Source organism: Tachysurus vachellii, chromosome 12, assembly GCF_030014155.1.
Source record: "Tachysurus vachellii isolate PV-2020 chromosome 12, HZAU_Pvac_v1, whole genome shotgun sequence".
NCBI lineage: Eukaryota > Metazoa > Chordata > Actinopteri > Siluriformes > Bagridae > Tachysurus > Tachysurus vachellii.
In genome coordinates this window covers 26,340,462-26,355,461 of record NC_083471.1, presented here as the reverse complement: position 1 = coordinate 26,355,461, position 15,000 = coordinate 26,340,462, and the positions used below count along the sequence as shown (strand labels likewise).

At 42.0% G+C, this 15,000-nt stretch overlaps 2 protein-coding genes across 2 annotated transcripts in view; one reads left to right on the top strand and one right to left on the bottom strand.

Annotated features, from left to right (window-relative positions):
• The window catches only part of atp6v0a2b (ATPase H+ transporting V0 subunit a2b), a 23,657-nt gene extending 16,722 nt beyond the window's left edge, over positions 1-6,935 (bottom strand). Inside the window, exons 1-7 of the mRNA XM_060882978.1 lie at positions 6,628-6,935; positions 4,726-4,804; positions 2,607-2,704; positions 2,059-2,196; positions 1,753-1,850; positions 1,266-1,392; positions 20-102 (exon numbers count right to left, since the gene is read on the bottom strand). Coding sequence (XP_060738961.1) covers positions 20-102; positions 1,266-1,392; positions 1,753-1,850; positions 2,059-2,196; positions 2,607-2,704; positions 4,726-4,804; positions 6,628-6,744 — 740 coding nt within the window. The 5' untranslated portion in view covers positions 6,745-6,935. The remainder of the gene's footprint in view (positions 1-19; positions 103-1,265; positions 1,393-1,752; positions 1,851-2,058; positions 2,197-2,606; positions 2,705-4,725; positions 4,805-6,627) is intronic.
• A 3,849-nt stretch (positions 6,936-10,784) lies between these two features.
• trmt2a (tRNA methyltransferase 2 homolog A) overlaps positions 10,785-15,000 on the top strand; it is a 9,054-nt gene continuing 4,838 nt past the window's right edge. The window contains exons 1-6 of the mRNA XM_060883635.1: positions 10,785-10,907; positions 11,076-11,423; positions 11,514-11,815; positions 12,443-12,551; positions 12,645-12,826; positions 13,123-13,237. Coding sequence (XP_060739618.1) covers positions 11,094-11,423; positions 11,514-11,815; positions 12,443-12,551; positions 12,645-12,826; positions 13,123-13,237 — 1,038 coding nt within the window. The 5' untranslated portion in view covers positions 10,785-10,907; positions 11,076-11,093. The remainder of the gene's footprint in view (positions 10,908-11,075; positions 11,424-11,513; positions 11,816-12,442; positions 12,552-12,644; positions 12,827-13,122; positions 13,238-15,000) is intronic.

Genomic DNA, 15,000 nt, shown 5'->3' with positions numbered 1-15,000 from the left:
GTATACAGGAAGTCGTTACCAGTCGCAGATCTTCTTCACTTTCTGTCCGATCTGATCGCCCCAGTAGGAGATGAGGAAGACGGCACTTCTGGTCGACTCGCCCTGTGAAACCCAAACCAATAAAACACTCAGCTGCTATATCTTATAAGTCAATACGAGCACTTTCAGATTTTATCTCAGGGCTTTTTATTAAATACGTCATATAAATAAAACACTGATGTACAGAAGTGTCTCAAGTCCAGGTTTATGTTAACAGCTTAAAGAAATAAAGTGAAACAACATTATGGGATTAATATGTAGTGTAACGTATCAATAGATCAAACATTATTTTATATACATAATTAAATAAGGCTTTTTTATTGAAATTTTTATAATTGTATCATAATATTAATACAGTAATTCTTTACATTTATTTATCCATCTATAAAATGATCTAAAATATGGCAAAACAACCAAATGTTTAAATACATTTAGCAAAAATATATATATATATGGGGTGGGGTGGGGCACCTATCAGTACTGAAATCTATTGTCCTTCTAAACCCCATCATGTTATTTGAATAATTTCAAATCAACACACACTATTTGAATACAGAATTCATTTCCTGGTGATGATCATCAGACAGCATGAGAAGCATCAGCTCACCTCCAGAAACGTGTGTACGTGTGTGTTTGTGTGTGTGTGTACACGTGTGTGTACGTGTGTGTGTACATGTACGTGTACGTGTGTGTATGTGTACGTGTGTGTGTACGCGTGTGCGCGTGTACGTGTGTGTGTACGTGTGTGTGTTTGTGTACACGTGTGTGTGTGTGTGTGTACGTGTATGTGTGTGTGCGTGTACGTGTGTGTGTACACGTGTGTGTGTACGTGTGTGTGTACGTGTGTGTGTGTGTACATGTGTACGTCTACGTGTGTGTGTGTGTGTTTGTACGTGTGTGTGTACGTGTGTGTGTGTGTGTGTACATGTGTGTGTGTGTGTACATGTGTACGTCTACGTGTGTGTGTGTGTGTTTGTACGTGTGTGTGTACGTGTGTGTGTGTGTGTACATGTGTGTGTGTGTGTACGTGTGTGTGTGTGTACATGTGTGTGTGTGTGTACGTGTGTGTGTGTGTACGTGTGTGTGTGTGTACATGTGTGTGTGTGTGTACGTGTGTGTGTGTGTACGTGTGTACGTCTACGTGTGTGTGTTTGTACGTGTGTGTGTACGTGTACATGTGTGTGTGTGTGTGTGTGTGTACGTGTGTGTGTGTGTGCGTGTGTCACCGTGCTGGGGTCCTCCAGGCTCTCCTGGATCTCGGCGTAGCTCAGGATGGTGTAGCCTTTACACACTCGCCACAGCATGCGCTCAAACGGCTCGAGCTTCACAGTGGAAATCAGACCTGAGATAAACCTGAATGTGAAACATCAACGTAAAATAAATTAAAGATTAGCTTTTACAAATGGAGATGTGCTAAGAAAAATAATTACATTTTATATTTTGTAAAAAAACAAATTCTAATAAAGTAAAAAATAAAATGTTTCTATCGAAGGTGAAGCCAATTTCTGTACAATAATCAGTAAAAATGATGCCATTACACATTTATTATAAATATTTCTGTTTGCTGTCAGATCTTTTGCAGAATCCGTTCACTGAGTCTCTCTGTACAGAGGTTTTACTGTATTTCCTTCCTTTATTTGTGAGAGAGAGAGAGAGAGAGAGAGAGAGAGAGAGAGAGAGAGAGAGAGAGAGAGAGAGAGAGAGTGTGTGTACCCGAGCTTCGCCCCGAGTCTCTGCATGCTGGCGTAATCCATCGCTGAGTCTTTCGCAAGGAAAGGAAACTCTTCATATTGAGCCCGCACCGGCTCTCTCTGTTTACACCACACACACACACACACACACACACACACACACACACACACGCACACACACACACAATATGCCCCTAGCCTCATCACAAATGCCAAGCTGGTGGCTAAAGACTTCCATTAAGTGCTGACAGACAATAAATTAAATGTATGAATGAAAATTTGTCGTTGGTGGAGTCACAGGTGGAGTTGTGGGTGGGTGGAGACGTACCTCAGCGGTGTGGTGGACGAAGTTGCGTGTGATGCGCAGCATGTGTGAATACTCTATCAGTTCCAGAAGATTCTTCTGCAGCTTCTCTTTATTTCTCATGACCTCACTGAGCTCGAGCTCCAGCCGCTGAAGCTGCTCCTGTGAACGGACACACAGAGAGACACGGATTCAGGCAGAGACACACATGCGGAGACACGCACGCAGAGACACACACAATGAATGTTGTGTGTGTGTGTGAGCATGAGTGTGTGTGAGTGAGCGTAAGTGTGCGTGAGTGAGTGTGCGTGAGTGAGTGTGTGTGAGTGTGTGTGAGTGAGCTTGAATGTGCATGTGTGATTGTGCGTGTGTGAGTGAGCGTGATTGTCCACAAGTGTGCGTGTGAGTGAGTGTGTGAGCGTGGGTGTGCGCAAGTGTGTGAGCCTGAGTGTGTGTGAGTGAGTGTGTGTGTGTGTGTGAGTGAGTGTGTGACCGTGAGTGAGTGTGCACGAGTGTGTGAGCGAGAGTGTGTGTGAGTGAGCGAGTGTGAGAATGAGGCTCTGTGATCCTACCATAATTCCCATCACATGTTTGGGCAGCGGGGCCACAGGGTTCACCTCGTCATCAGGCAGAGCAATGTCGGCTTTCTTGATCTCTCTCAGAAGATATCCTGTAATGAAACACACACACACACACACACACACACACACTCAGTTTAAAGTACACTAATCCTGAGCTCATTGCACCGATCCATCACACTACTACCTCAGCGCTACTTAGAACGTGTGGATTCCTTTATTATATCAGCTGCTCTGATCGTAGTGCAAGTTAAACTCGTGTCTATACTAACAGCTCATTCACAGGAAACACAAACAGATGTTCAAAAGTAGTTGATATGGTGAAGTTGAAGCGTTAAATGAAAGACGTTCTGACGTTTCAAGAAATTTATACGATAAACGAAATGGGATCCAAACAAATAGCAGTTGTGTATTAAAAAATAAATTAATTAATTAATTAAATGAACATTTTATATTTGTGTATATAAATAATAAAATATCACTCTCTCAAAACGTTAATCACGTCACCTCAGAAAAGCGCATCGCATTGTGAACTTTCCACGTTACCGCCGTTACGGGGTCATATCGCGTGCCGCTCATCACGGTATAAACAGCTAGAACGTGTCCGAGATGATGAACGTCTCCACGGAGCTGAAGATTTGTATTCTGTTCATCTTTATATTACTCTTTATATTAACCTTTTGTTCCATGTTTGTGTTCTGTAAAGCCGATTTGAGACGACGTCAATTGTAAAAAGAGCTAAACAAATAAACTCGAACCGAATTGAAAGACGCGACGCCGACTGCGGCGGCTTGAACCACGGAGCTGAACTGGTAGCTACAGTTAGGCGTGAGTTACGGAAAAGTCGGCTTTATTACAGCATCGTTACAAAGTCATTCTGCTGTCAGTGGTTTCAGATAAACGAGCGAGTTGTGCGGAGGAGTGTAAACGATGTCGGACCCGAGGCTGCACCCTGTGGCACTGACGTCCAGTTCATTTGCATCAGTCACATTCGCTACCATGCAGCAGTGATGTAAAAACGCTGGGCTTTGTTTTATACGTGTCGAACAACACGGCCGCAGACTTCAGACCTCATTATGTCGCTTTGTAGAAGCCAACATTCTGTTTTCATATTTAAGCTTAGACAAAAATTTATCAAGATTAACTCCTCCTAGAGCTTTCGAGCCACATGCAACAAATTCGGATATGTTATAGACCCTGGGCTGAAGTTTGTTGCTATTACTTTTCTAAGCGATCCGAGTACCAGTACTTCCGGTACCGGGTCTCAAAGTGGCCTTTTTTCCCCATAGACTCCCATTATAAAATTTGGAGGTTTATAACTCGGCAAGCTTTCGAACGATCTACACCAAACTCGACCAGCTCCTTTAGGGTGAGACTCTGAACAAAGGTTTAAACTGGTGTACCGACTGGCCTTTCGGTTGTCCCGCAGCCCCGCCCCCAAAATATGCATACTCAAAAAACTTTTTACAACATGGACATGTGACATAACAAAACACTCAGCACATTGAGGGGAATTTCCTCAAGAGTATTCGGATGACGTCACATGCTCGTCTCCACTTGCCTCCAAATGTTTTGGCACCCTATCTTTCTGTCCACTTGCGTCAAAGTAACACTGACCCTTATGTTCATTCGCCTCCAAAAAGCACCGGCCTTTGCGAATACTTGCACCGTCAAAGCCAACATCGAAGTTTGTCACGACGAACTTTACAAATCTAGTTACCTTTTTTTTTTCCATTTCTTTATCATTTAATAACTTTGGCCAAAACGTTGAGGGTTTTTTTTTTTTTTTTTTTTTACACTGACCGAAAGTTAATACATAAATACGCACAAATAAAGAAACAAAAAGTCAGAATAACAACAGTAACTCATTACTGAAATTACAGTCAGGTTTTAATAAATGTCATTTATTTTATTTATTATTATTTACAGGTATTTTAGTTCATGAACTTAAACTAAAATTTACTTTCAATTTATTTAAAACGAAGCTACTTACAGGAAAATGTCCTTTTGGTTGTACAACCTTTCATTTAATAACAAAAGGAACTTTTTAAAATAAAAGTCACTCTGGTGTTTTTTATAAACTCAGTTAAAAAAAAATGAAGAGCTACGTTACCGAGAATCCTCTCCATTTCCTCTGATCTCTTGATCTCGTTGACGAATTTGCGCTGGAAGGCGTTAACGCTCGGGTTCAGCTGAAACACAAAACTTGATTTAGCGAAAATAAATTACATAACAGCGCTTTATAACAAAGTCATATTGCAGCTTTAAGGTTTAAAAAAAAAGAATTTCATACACAGCACAAACCCTGAAACTACTGACAGCAATCAAGGAAAGAAAAGCATGTAAAAGTACAAGCAAACATCCTGAAAACAATTCACAAAGTTAGAGAAAATTCATATACTGCTGCTTTAAAGAGGGAAAGTCTTTTACAAGTGCAAGTAGAGACCCTGAAACTTACATATTGCTGCTTTGAGGAAAAAAATAACTTGTAAAAGTACTAATGCAAAGCCCTGAAACTATTGACATAGTTCTGGATAATTACACATTGCCGCTTTAAACTTTAACAGTTTGTAAACGTGCAAAGGTGAGACACTGAAACTATTGACAGACATTTGGAAAGAAAAAACACACACATACTGCTGCTGTTAAAAAAAAGTGTGAGTAAAAACCCTGAAACTATTGACAAAGGCATGAAATGACATAAGCAAAAAATACTATGCAAATTAGATGCCAAAACCTAAAAAATAAATATTTATCGATGTCTAAATAAAATTGCATATAGCCGCTTTAATGGAAACTGTATTTAATAGACATCAATTTAAAGTCCTGAAACTGCTAGAAAGATCATAAGATATTCATGAAGAGGCGAAGGAGCCTGAATAAATTAATAAATGGTTCAAGGAAAAGGATAATTCCAACAAGAGAGGAGGAGGAGAAGAAGAAGAAGAAGAAGAAGAAGAAGAAGAAGAAGAAGAAGAAGAAGAAGAAAGCTTGAAGTTTCGCACTGATAACACTTGCATAATGATTTGAGACAGTGGAGTTATTTAACTTATTATTTGAGTCTGTGTATAAAATGAGTGAATGTTGACTGAATGCTGTGTGAGTGCTGTGTGAGTGTTGAGTGTGTTGTGTGAGTGTTGAGTGAGTGTTGAGTGAATGTTGAGTGAGTACTGTGTGAGTACTGTGTGAGTGCTGTGTGAGTGCAGTGTGAGTGTTGAGCGAGTGTTGAGCGAATGTTGTGTGAGTGCAGTGTGAGTGCAGTGTGAGTGCAGTGTGAGTGCAGTGTGAGTGCAGTGTGAGTGCAGTGTGAGTGTTGAGTGAGTGTTGAGTGAGTGCTGTGTGAGTGCAGTGTGAGTGCAGTGTGAGTGCAGTGTGAGAGTTGAGTGAGTGCTGAGTAAGTGTTGAGTGAGTGTTGAGTGAATGTTGAGTGAGTGTTGAGTGAGTGTTGAGTGAATGTTGTGTGAGTGCTGTGTGAGTGCAGTGTGAGTGCAGTGTGAGTTGAGTGAGAGCTGAGTGAGTGTTGAGTGAGTGTTGAGTGAGTGTTGTGTGAGTGTTGTGTGAGTGTTGTGTGAGTGTTGAGTGAGTGCAGTGTGAGTGCAGTGTGAGAGCTGAGTGAGAGCTGAGTGAGTGTTGAGTGAGTGTTGAGTGAGAGTTGAGTGAGAGCTGAGTGAGAGCTGAGTGAGTGTTGAGTGAGAGCTGAGTGAGAGTTGAGTGAGAGTTGTGTGAGTGTTGTGTGAGAGCTGAGTGAGTGTTGAGTGAGAGTTGAGTGAGAGTTGAGTGAGTGTTGAGTGAGTGTTGAGTGAGAGCTGAGTGAGTGTTGAGTGAGTGTTGAGTGAGTGTTGAGTGAGAGCTGAGTGAGAGTTGAGTGAGAGTTGAGTGAGTGTTGTGTGAGAGCTGAGTGAGAGCTGTGTGAGTGTTGAGTGAGAGTTGAGTGAGAGTTGAGTGAGTATTGAGTGAGTGTTGAGTGAGTGTTGTGTGAGAGCTGAGTGCGATTAGAAGCTAAAACAGTCCTCACATCTCTAAACTCCACCAGTCCGAGCTCCCCGAGTTCACTAATACACTCATAATCCGCCCCGGACTGCAGGAACAACTGGGCCAAACACAGCTCCTCACTGCGGAACACGGAGCCCATCTCGGCTTAATAAACGTCTCCAGCTCCACGACGGGAAACACTTCACTTCTCTCAGCTTCTCCTCAGGACACAGAAGTTACACGGACGCCAGCAGACCGAGCGACAAGCTGCTCTTAGCGTTAGCTCACAGCGGTTAGCATCGGTGGAGCTGCGACGTGACGTGACGTAACGTGACGACGTGTCTTCCTCAGCGGGCGACTTTTTTCTTCCTCTCACCCGTATTCCGACAAAATCTACATACAGAGCTGTGATTGGTTCATCAGCTTACACGATGTACATACAACCCAATCAGAGTCCATCTCTCGATATGTTTCTTCAATTCCACAGAAAGGGGCGGGTTTATTTATGTATGCGTATATAATACGGAATACGGGTAGAGAGAGTCTTCTAAGGAATTTAAATATCTACATTGTTTGCTTTAAATACAATCCAATTAAAATAAATAAATCAGCTAAAACTGCTCTTTAATCAAAACGCTTGACATGTTCTAGTCGACACAGCTAGCAAACTTAGCTACCATAAAGTTTTCAGTGTTAGCAGCAGGTTAGCAACAAGTCTGAGTTCCAGTTGTTCCTTTAATCCATATATAGGTGTAATTATATATTTTATGTGTAATATACACTATGAAATGGGAGTGCAACATAAACTCCATCATCAAAAAGGCCCAGCAGAGGATGTACTTTCTACGCCAATTAAGGCAGTTTGGTCTGCCACAGGACCTGTTGGTGCTGTTCTACACTGCAGTCATTGAATCTGTCCTGTTCACATCCATCACCATCTGGTTTGGTGCAGCAACTAAACAGGACAGGAACAGACTGCAGCACACAGTAAAAACAGCAGAAATAATAACTGATGCCCCCCCTGCCCACCCCCCAGGACTTGTACCACACAAGAACCAGAAACCGGGCAGTAAAAATCACCACTGACCCTTTACACCCTGAACACAACCTCTTTCAGCTCCTCCCTTCTCTCAGGTGCTACAGAACCTTGTTTACTAAAACTACCAGACACAGGAACAGTTTCTTTCCCCAGACAATCACCCTGATTAACACCTCACCATAATTATATTCACTGCTTCATATCTATAAGTGCTGCATTATCAGGACTGTCAGTCATCACATCATCTGTATACGTTACACACACTACTGCTGCTGTATGTTGTACATAAATAATAATATTACACACTATTGTTATTTACACTCTCACACTTTATGTACATAACTGATCTGTTATATATTCTGTATTTATATTTAATACTCATTCTGTCTATATTGTATCTCATTGTCTGTATTGTATAGTATAGTGTTATTTATGTGTGTATTGTATAGTATAGTGTTATTTATGTGTGTATTGTATAGTATAGTGTTATTTATGTCTGTATTGTATAGTATAGTGTTATTTATGTGTGTATTGTATAGTATAGTGTTATTTATGTGTGTATTGTATAGTATAGTGTTATTTATGTGTGTATTGTAAAGTATAGTGTTATTTATTGTGTGTATTGTATAGTATAGTGTTATTTATGTGTGTATTGTTTAGTATAGTGTTATTTATGTCTGTATTGTATAGTATAGTGTTATTTATGTGTGTATTGTTTAGTATAGTGTTATTTATGTGTGTATTGTATAGTATAGTGTTATTTATGTCTGTATTGTATAGTATAGTGTTATTTATGTGTGTATTGTATAGTATAGTGTTATTTATGTCTGTATTTTTGAGTCACAAACAGCTAGAACCAAATTCCTTGTGTGTGTCAACACACTTTGCCAATAAACCTGACTCTGATTCTGATTCTGATTCTGATAAGAGTTTCCCTCTGAAGGGGATATTTGTGATCAGCAGCATGGCTTCATGCCCAGAAAGAGCAGCACTGGTGTAATGTTTGCTCCGAGTTTGTTAACGGAGAAGTACAGTCTTTGTGGATGTAGAGAAAGTGTATGACAGGGTGATGAGAGAGGAGATATGGTACTGTATGAGGATGTCAGGAGTGATGGAGAAGTATGTCAGAGTAGTTCATGATGTGTATGAGAGGGGTATGACAGCAGTAAGATGTGCTGAGGAGGTGGAGGTGGGGATACATCCGGGATCAGCTTTGAGTCCCTTCTCGTTTGTTATGGTGATGGACAGATTGACAGATGAAGTCAGAGAGGAATCTCCATGGATGATGATCTTTGTGGATGACAATGTGATCTGTAGTGAGAGTAGAGAGCAGGTGGAGGAACACCTGGAAAGGTGGAGGTCTGCTCTGTAAAGGAGAGGGATGAAAGTCAGTGGCAGTGAGACAGAATACATGTGTATGAACGAGAGGGAGGGAAGTAGAACAGTAAGGTTACAGGGGGCTGAAGGTCAAGATGGTGCAGGAGTTTAAGTATTTGGTGTCAAACATCCAGTGTGATGGGGAGTGTGGAAAAAAGGTGAAGAGGTGAGTGCAGGTGGGTTGGAATGGGTGGAGAAAAGTGTCAGGAGTGTTGTGTGTGACAGAAGAGTGTCAGGAGTGTTGTGTGTGTGTGACATAAGAGTGTCAGGAGTGTTGTGTGTTTGACATGAGTGTCAGGAGAGTTGTATGTGTGACAGAAGAGTGTCAGGAGAGTTGTGTGTGTGACAGAAGAGTGTCAGAAGTGTTGTGTGTGACAGAAGAGTGTCAGGAGTGTTGTGTGTGTGTGACATAAGAGTGCCAGGAGTGGTGTGTGTGTGTCAGAAGAGTGTCAGGAGAGTTGTGTGTGTGACAGAAGAGTGACAGGAGTGTTGCATGTGACAGAAGAGTGTCAGGAGTGTTGTGTGTGTGTGACATAAGAGTGTCAGGAGTGTTGTGTGTGTGTGACATAAGAGTGTCAGGAGTGTTGTGTGTGACAGAAGAGTGTCAGGAGTGTTGTGTGTGTGTGACAGAAGAGTGTCAGGAGTGTTGTGTGTGTGTGACATAAGAGTGTCAGGAGTGTTGTGTGTGACAGAAGAGTGTCAGGAGTGTTGTGTGTGTGTGACATAAGAGTGTCAGGAGTGTTGTGTGTGTAACAGAAGAGTGTCAGGAGTGTTGTGTGTGTGTGACATAAGAGTGTCAGGAGTGTTGTGTGTGACAGAAGAGTGTCAGGAGTGTTGTGTGTGTGTGACATAAGAGTGCCAGGAGTGGTGTGTGTGTCAGAAGAGTGTCAGGAGTGTTTTGTGTGACAGAAGAGTGTCAGAAGTGTTGTGTGTGACAGAAGAGTGTCAGTAAGAATCAAAGGAAAGGTGCAGAAGACAGTAGTGAGAGCAGCTCTGCTGTGTGTGTTAGAGACTGTAACAGTGAGGAAAAGACATGAGGCAGAGATGGAGGTAGCAGAGATGAAGATGTTGAGGTTCACTTTAGGAGTGACGAGGATGGACAGGATTAGGAAGGAGCACATCAGAGGGACAGATCAGGTTGGCTGTTTTGGGGACAAGGACAGAGAGACTAGATTGAGATGTTTGGACATGTACAGAGGAGGGAGATGGTTATATTAGTAGAAGGATGTTGGAGATGGAGCTGCTGGTAAGAAGTCAAGAGGGAGGACAAAGAGGAGATTTATGGATGTGTTAAATGAGGACATGAAGGTAACTGGCGTGAGAGAAGAGGATGATGAGGATAGAGTCACGTGGGAGCTGATGATACTCTGTAGCGCCCCCTAACGGGAAAAGACACCATATAAGTGTTATAAACCCTATTTATCTAGTGTAAATACGTATCCACGTTTAGGACCGAGCCATTTGCCCGTTAATGTATATGTTCGTTACGAACACCTGACATTTTATAGTTTATAAACAAATTATTTTAGCTTTATTAAGGCCTCTGAAACACTCGGAGTGAAGCAGCCCCGCAATAATCCCGGAAATAATTCCTCCAAAATAAAAGTCTGCCTCAGGGCTGTTTAAAGAGAGTTAAACATGTTTTCTTTCCTTTTTATTTAAAATTACACCAAATAAAGATACGGAAAAATGTTTAAAAAACGGTTTAACTATTTTATTTTATTTTTGCTACCTGTTAAATAAATGTAAGTGAACTGTAAACTTTGCTCTTATTTATACACGTGAACAAGATGGCAGCTGAACAGTGTGTGTGAGAGCGTGTGTGTGTGTGTGTGAGAGCAAACTGCTGTTGTGGTCGCATCTTTAATCAGTCTTTCTAACTATAATAGAACACTTGGAGCTAGCAGGTGAGCACACTGAGGAACCCTGTATTGTGTGTATGTAACTGTATAACATACTGTAACGTGCTTTAATGATGATGATGATGATGATGATGATGAGGATGAGATTAAAGGTCAGAGGAATGTGAGCGCGTTAAAACTAAACAAATGAGAAGTTGTGATTGTGTTCTTCAGTCCAGCTCTCAGGTCGTGATGGCAGATGGGACCGAAGACTCCATCATCCTGCACCAAGAGTGTGACATCCAACCAGGATCCCTGCAGGAAGAAAAGAAACAAGAGGAACCTGGAGAACAAAGCAGTAATGAACGAGAAGAACGAGAAGAACATGAAGACTCCAACATCTACCCCTACATCAAAGAGGATCTGTTCACCTCCGAGATCTTCAAGGTACAGATCCAGAACCTGCCCAGGCACGTCAGCTTCTACGACCTGAAGAAGTTCCTGAGCAAACAAGGGCTGAACCCCCACAAGATCAAGCTTATGGGGAGGCAGTACTTCGCCTTTGTCACCTTCAAAAACCAGGTTGGGTTTATTTCTGTTTCCTGCTAATGGAGAACTTTAATGTTCAGAAATGTTGAATTAACATTGTGTTGTGTTGTGGCGTGAGTGCAGGAGGACAGGGACAAGGCCATGAAGCGTGTCCACGGCATGCACTGGAAGGGGAGAGTCCTGAGCGTGCGTTTGGCCAAGCCCAACGCCGACCCCCTCCTCAGGAAGCGCAGGCAGGACGCAGAGGTGGCGGACGGAGGACAACCTGCACCCAAACGTCCCTCTGAGGGACACCAAGGCTCCAAGGACGAACCCCTCAGCGTCCAGCTTGCCAACGCGGTCACACCCCTGTGGCAGGTCCCGTACCCCGAGCAGCTCCAGAGGAAGGAGCAGGAGGTCAAGGCAATCCTGCAAACGCTCACCAGGTGACCTACATTTATTACGATGACCTTCAGGGTCACGAGTCACATCCAATACACTGCTCTTTAAAACTAATATTAAAAGAACTCAAAATAAAAGTATCATATAGTAATGAAATGACAGATTTTCTCTGTTTAAATACATCTAATTAGTAATATCCTGATTAGTTTAATATAGTTCAATAAAAAAAAGAATAAATCATTAATAACTGCTACTTTTGTATTGAAAACTATAATAATTAAATAACGGAAATTAATTAAACGACAAACATTTAAGATAAACGTTTTCGAATATTAACAGAATGTATTTGTTAGTAAATAAATAAATAAATCGAATACGTATATGTTTACATCACTTTAACATAATTCGTTTAAATAAAATATTAGTAAATAATTAAATCCCAAACAAACTTACATAATAGAATATTATTCAGTATAACTACAGTATAAGTACTGCTGTTTACATGTAATTAAGCAGTTTTAAGGTTTCCTTTATATTTACTTTTACAACTAATATAATAATAATATTTATTTATTTATTTGTTTGTTTGTTCGTTCATTCATTTATTCATTTTTATCAATAAAGCGCATTAATAAAACATGAGTCTTTTTATTGTGTGTTTGTGTGTACAGGGAGATCGGGAACAGTAATAAAGCCATGCTGCCATGGCTGTTTACGCAGAAAGAGAAATATAAAGGTGTGTGTTGTCCTCTGGAACCCATCAGACCTTCACCTGTACAGGTAACAGCTCTGGATCATCTTAAATACACTCAACAATGTTGTTCTTACATTCCATTCATTGTGTGTGTGTGTGTGTGTGTGTGTGTCCTGCAGACGGAGTACAGGAACAAGTGTGAGTTTGTGATCAGTACCGGTGCGGACGGGGAGGAGAAGACGGTGGGGTTTCGCTTGGGGAAGTATAAAGGAGGCTCGTGTGCTGCGGTGAGTCCCTCGGACACCATCCACGTTCCTGAAGGAGCCAAACGCCTCGTCGTCGCCTTCCAGAACTACATCAGGTGTTTATCACGTACTGAAACTTCAGATGAAATAAGAGTCAGATCATTTCATCCATCCGGGGAAAATGGATGCAGACTTTTATTGGAATTAACCGGCGACAAATTTAAGACATCAATAAAAATAAAATAATTTCACTTAAATCAGATTGTAGCAAATTTAGAATCAGATTAAATGAAGGGGGCACAAACTTTTGCAGCAAGCTGTGAGTAACAACCCCTAACGTTTTCGTTAAGATGATCCATTGTTTAGCTCTGTGTGTGTGTGTGTGTGTGTGTGTGTGTGTGTGTGTGTGTAGGTCGACTCCTTATGCTGTGTACAGTCCAGAGACGTATGAAGGTCACTGGAGGCAGCTTACAGTCCGCACGAGCAGAACCAGTCAGATCATGGCTGTAGTCTTCTTCCATCCACAGGTCGGTCTCTCTCTCTCTCTCTCTCTCTCTCTCTCTCTCTCTCTCTATCTCTCTCTCACACACACACACACACACACACACACACACACACCTTTTCTTTTTTTTGCACGTTTTCACACTAATATTTCAGATCATCACTCTCTCACTCATCTTCTACCGCTTATCCGAACTACCTCGGGCCTCGGGTCCATCTCAGGCGTCATCGGGCATCAAGGCAGGATACACCCTGGACGGAGTGCCAACCCATCACAGGGCACACACACACACACTCTCATTCACTCACACACTACAGACAATTTTCCAGAGATGCCAATCAACCTACCATGCATGTCTTTGGACCGGGGGAGGAAACCGGAGTACCCGGAGGAAACCCCCGAGGCACGGGGAGAACATGCAAACTCCACACACACAAGGTGGAGGCGGGAATCGAACCCCCAACCCTGGAGGTGTGAGGAGAACGTACTAACCACTAAGCCACCGTGACCCCCTTCAGATCATCAAACACATTTAAATAGTAGGTGAAGATAACACGATTAAACACAACATGCAGTTTTTAAATGAAGGTTTTTATTATTAAGGGAAAACAAACACCCCCCTACCTTATAACAACATAACTGTGTGTATCACACCTGAGTATAATGTCTCTAGCCACACACACACACACACACACACACACTCAGGCCTGATTACTGCCACACCTGTTTACTATCATTAAATCACTTAAATAAGACCTGAGTGACAAAGTGAAGTAGACCAAAAGATCCTCAAAGCTACACATCATACTGAGGTCTAACAAACTTCAGGAACAAATGAGAGATAAAGTAACTGAGATCTATCAGTCTGGAGAAGGTTATAAAGTTATTTCTAAAGCTTTGGGACTCCAGTGAACCACAGTGAGAGCCGTTATACACAAATGGTGAGAACATGGAACAGTAGTGAACCTTCCCAGGAGTCGCCGGCCGACCAAAATTACCCCAAGAGCTCAGAGACGACTCATCTAAGATGTCACAAAAGACCCCACAACAACATCCACAGAACTGCAGGCCTCACGTTCCTCAGTTAAGGTCAGTGTTCATGACTCCACCATGAAAAGGAGACTGGGGCAAAAATGGCTCTGCATGTCAGAGTTACAAGACTAAAATTGCTGATGAGCAAAAAGAACATAAAGCATCATCTCAGATTTGCCAGAAAACATCTTGATGATCTACACGACTTTTAGGAAAACACTCTGAGGACTGACGAGACAAAAGTTAAACTTTTTGGGAGGTGTGTGTCCCGTTACATATGAACATCATACCGACAGTAAAACGTGGTGGTGGTAGTGTGATGGTCTGGGGCTGTTTTACTGCTTCAGGACCTGGAAGACATGCTGTGATAAACAGAACCATGAATTCTGCTGTCTACTAAAAAATCCTGAAGGACAAAGTGCGGCCTTCTGTTCGTGACCTCAAGCTGAAGAGAACTTGGGTTCTAGAGCAGGACAATGATCCAAAACACACCAGCAAGTCCACCTCTGAATAGCTGAAGACAAACACAATGAAGACTTTGGAGTCAAAGTCCTGACCTGAATCCTATTGAGACGCTGTGGTGTGACCTTATAAAGACCGTTCATGTGTGAAAACCCTCCAGTGTGGCTGAATTACAACAATTCTGTAACGATAAGTGGACCAAAATTCCTCCACAGCGTCAGCTGTAACAGACTCACTGCAAGTGATCACAAAAGCTTGATTGCAGTTCTTGCTGCTAACGGAGGACCAATTAGT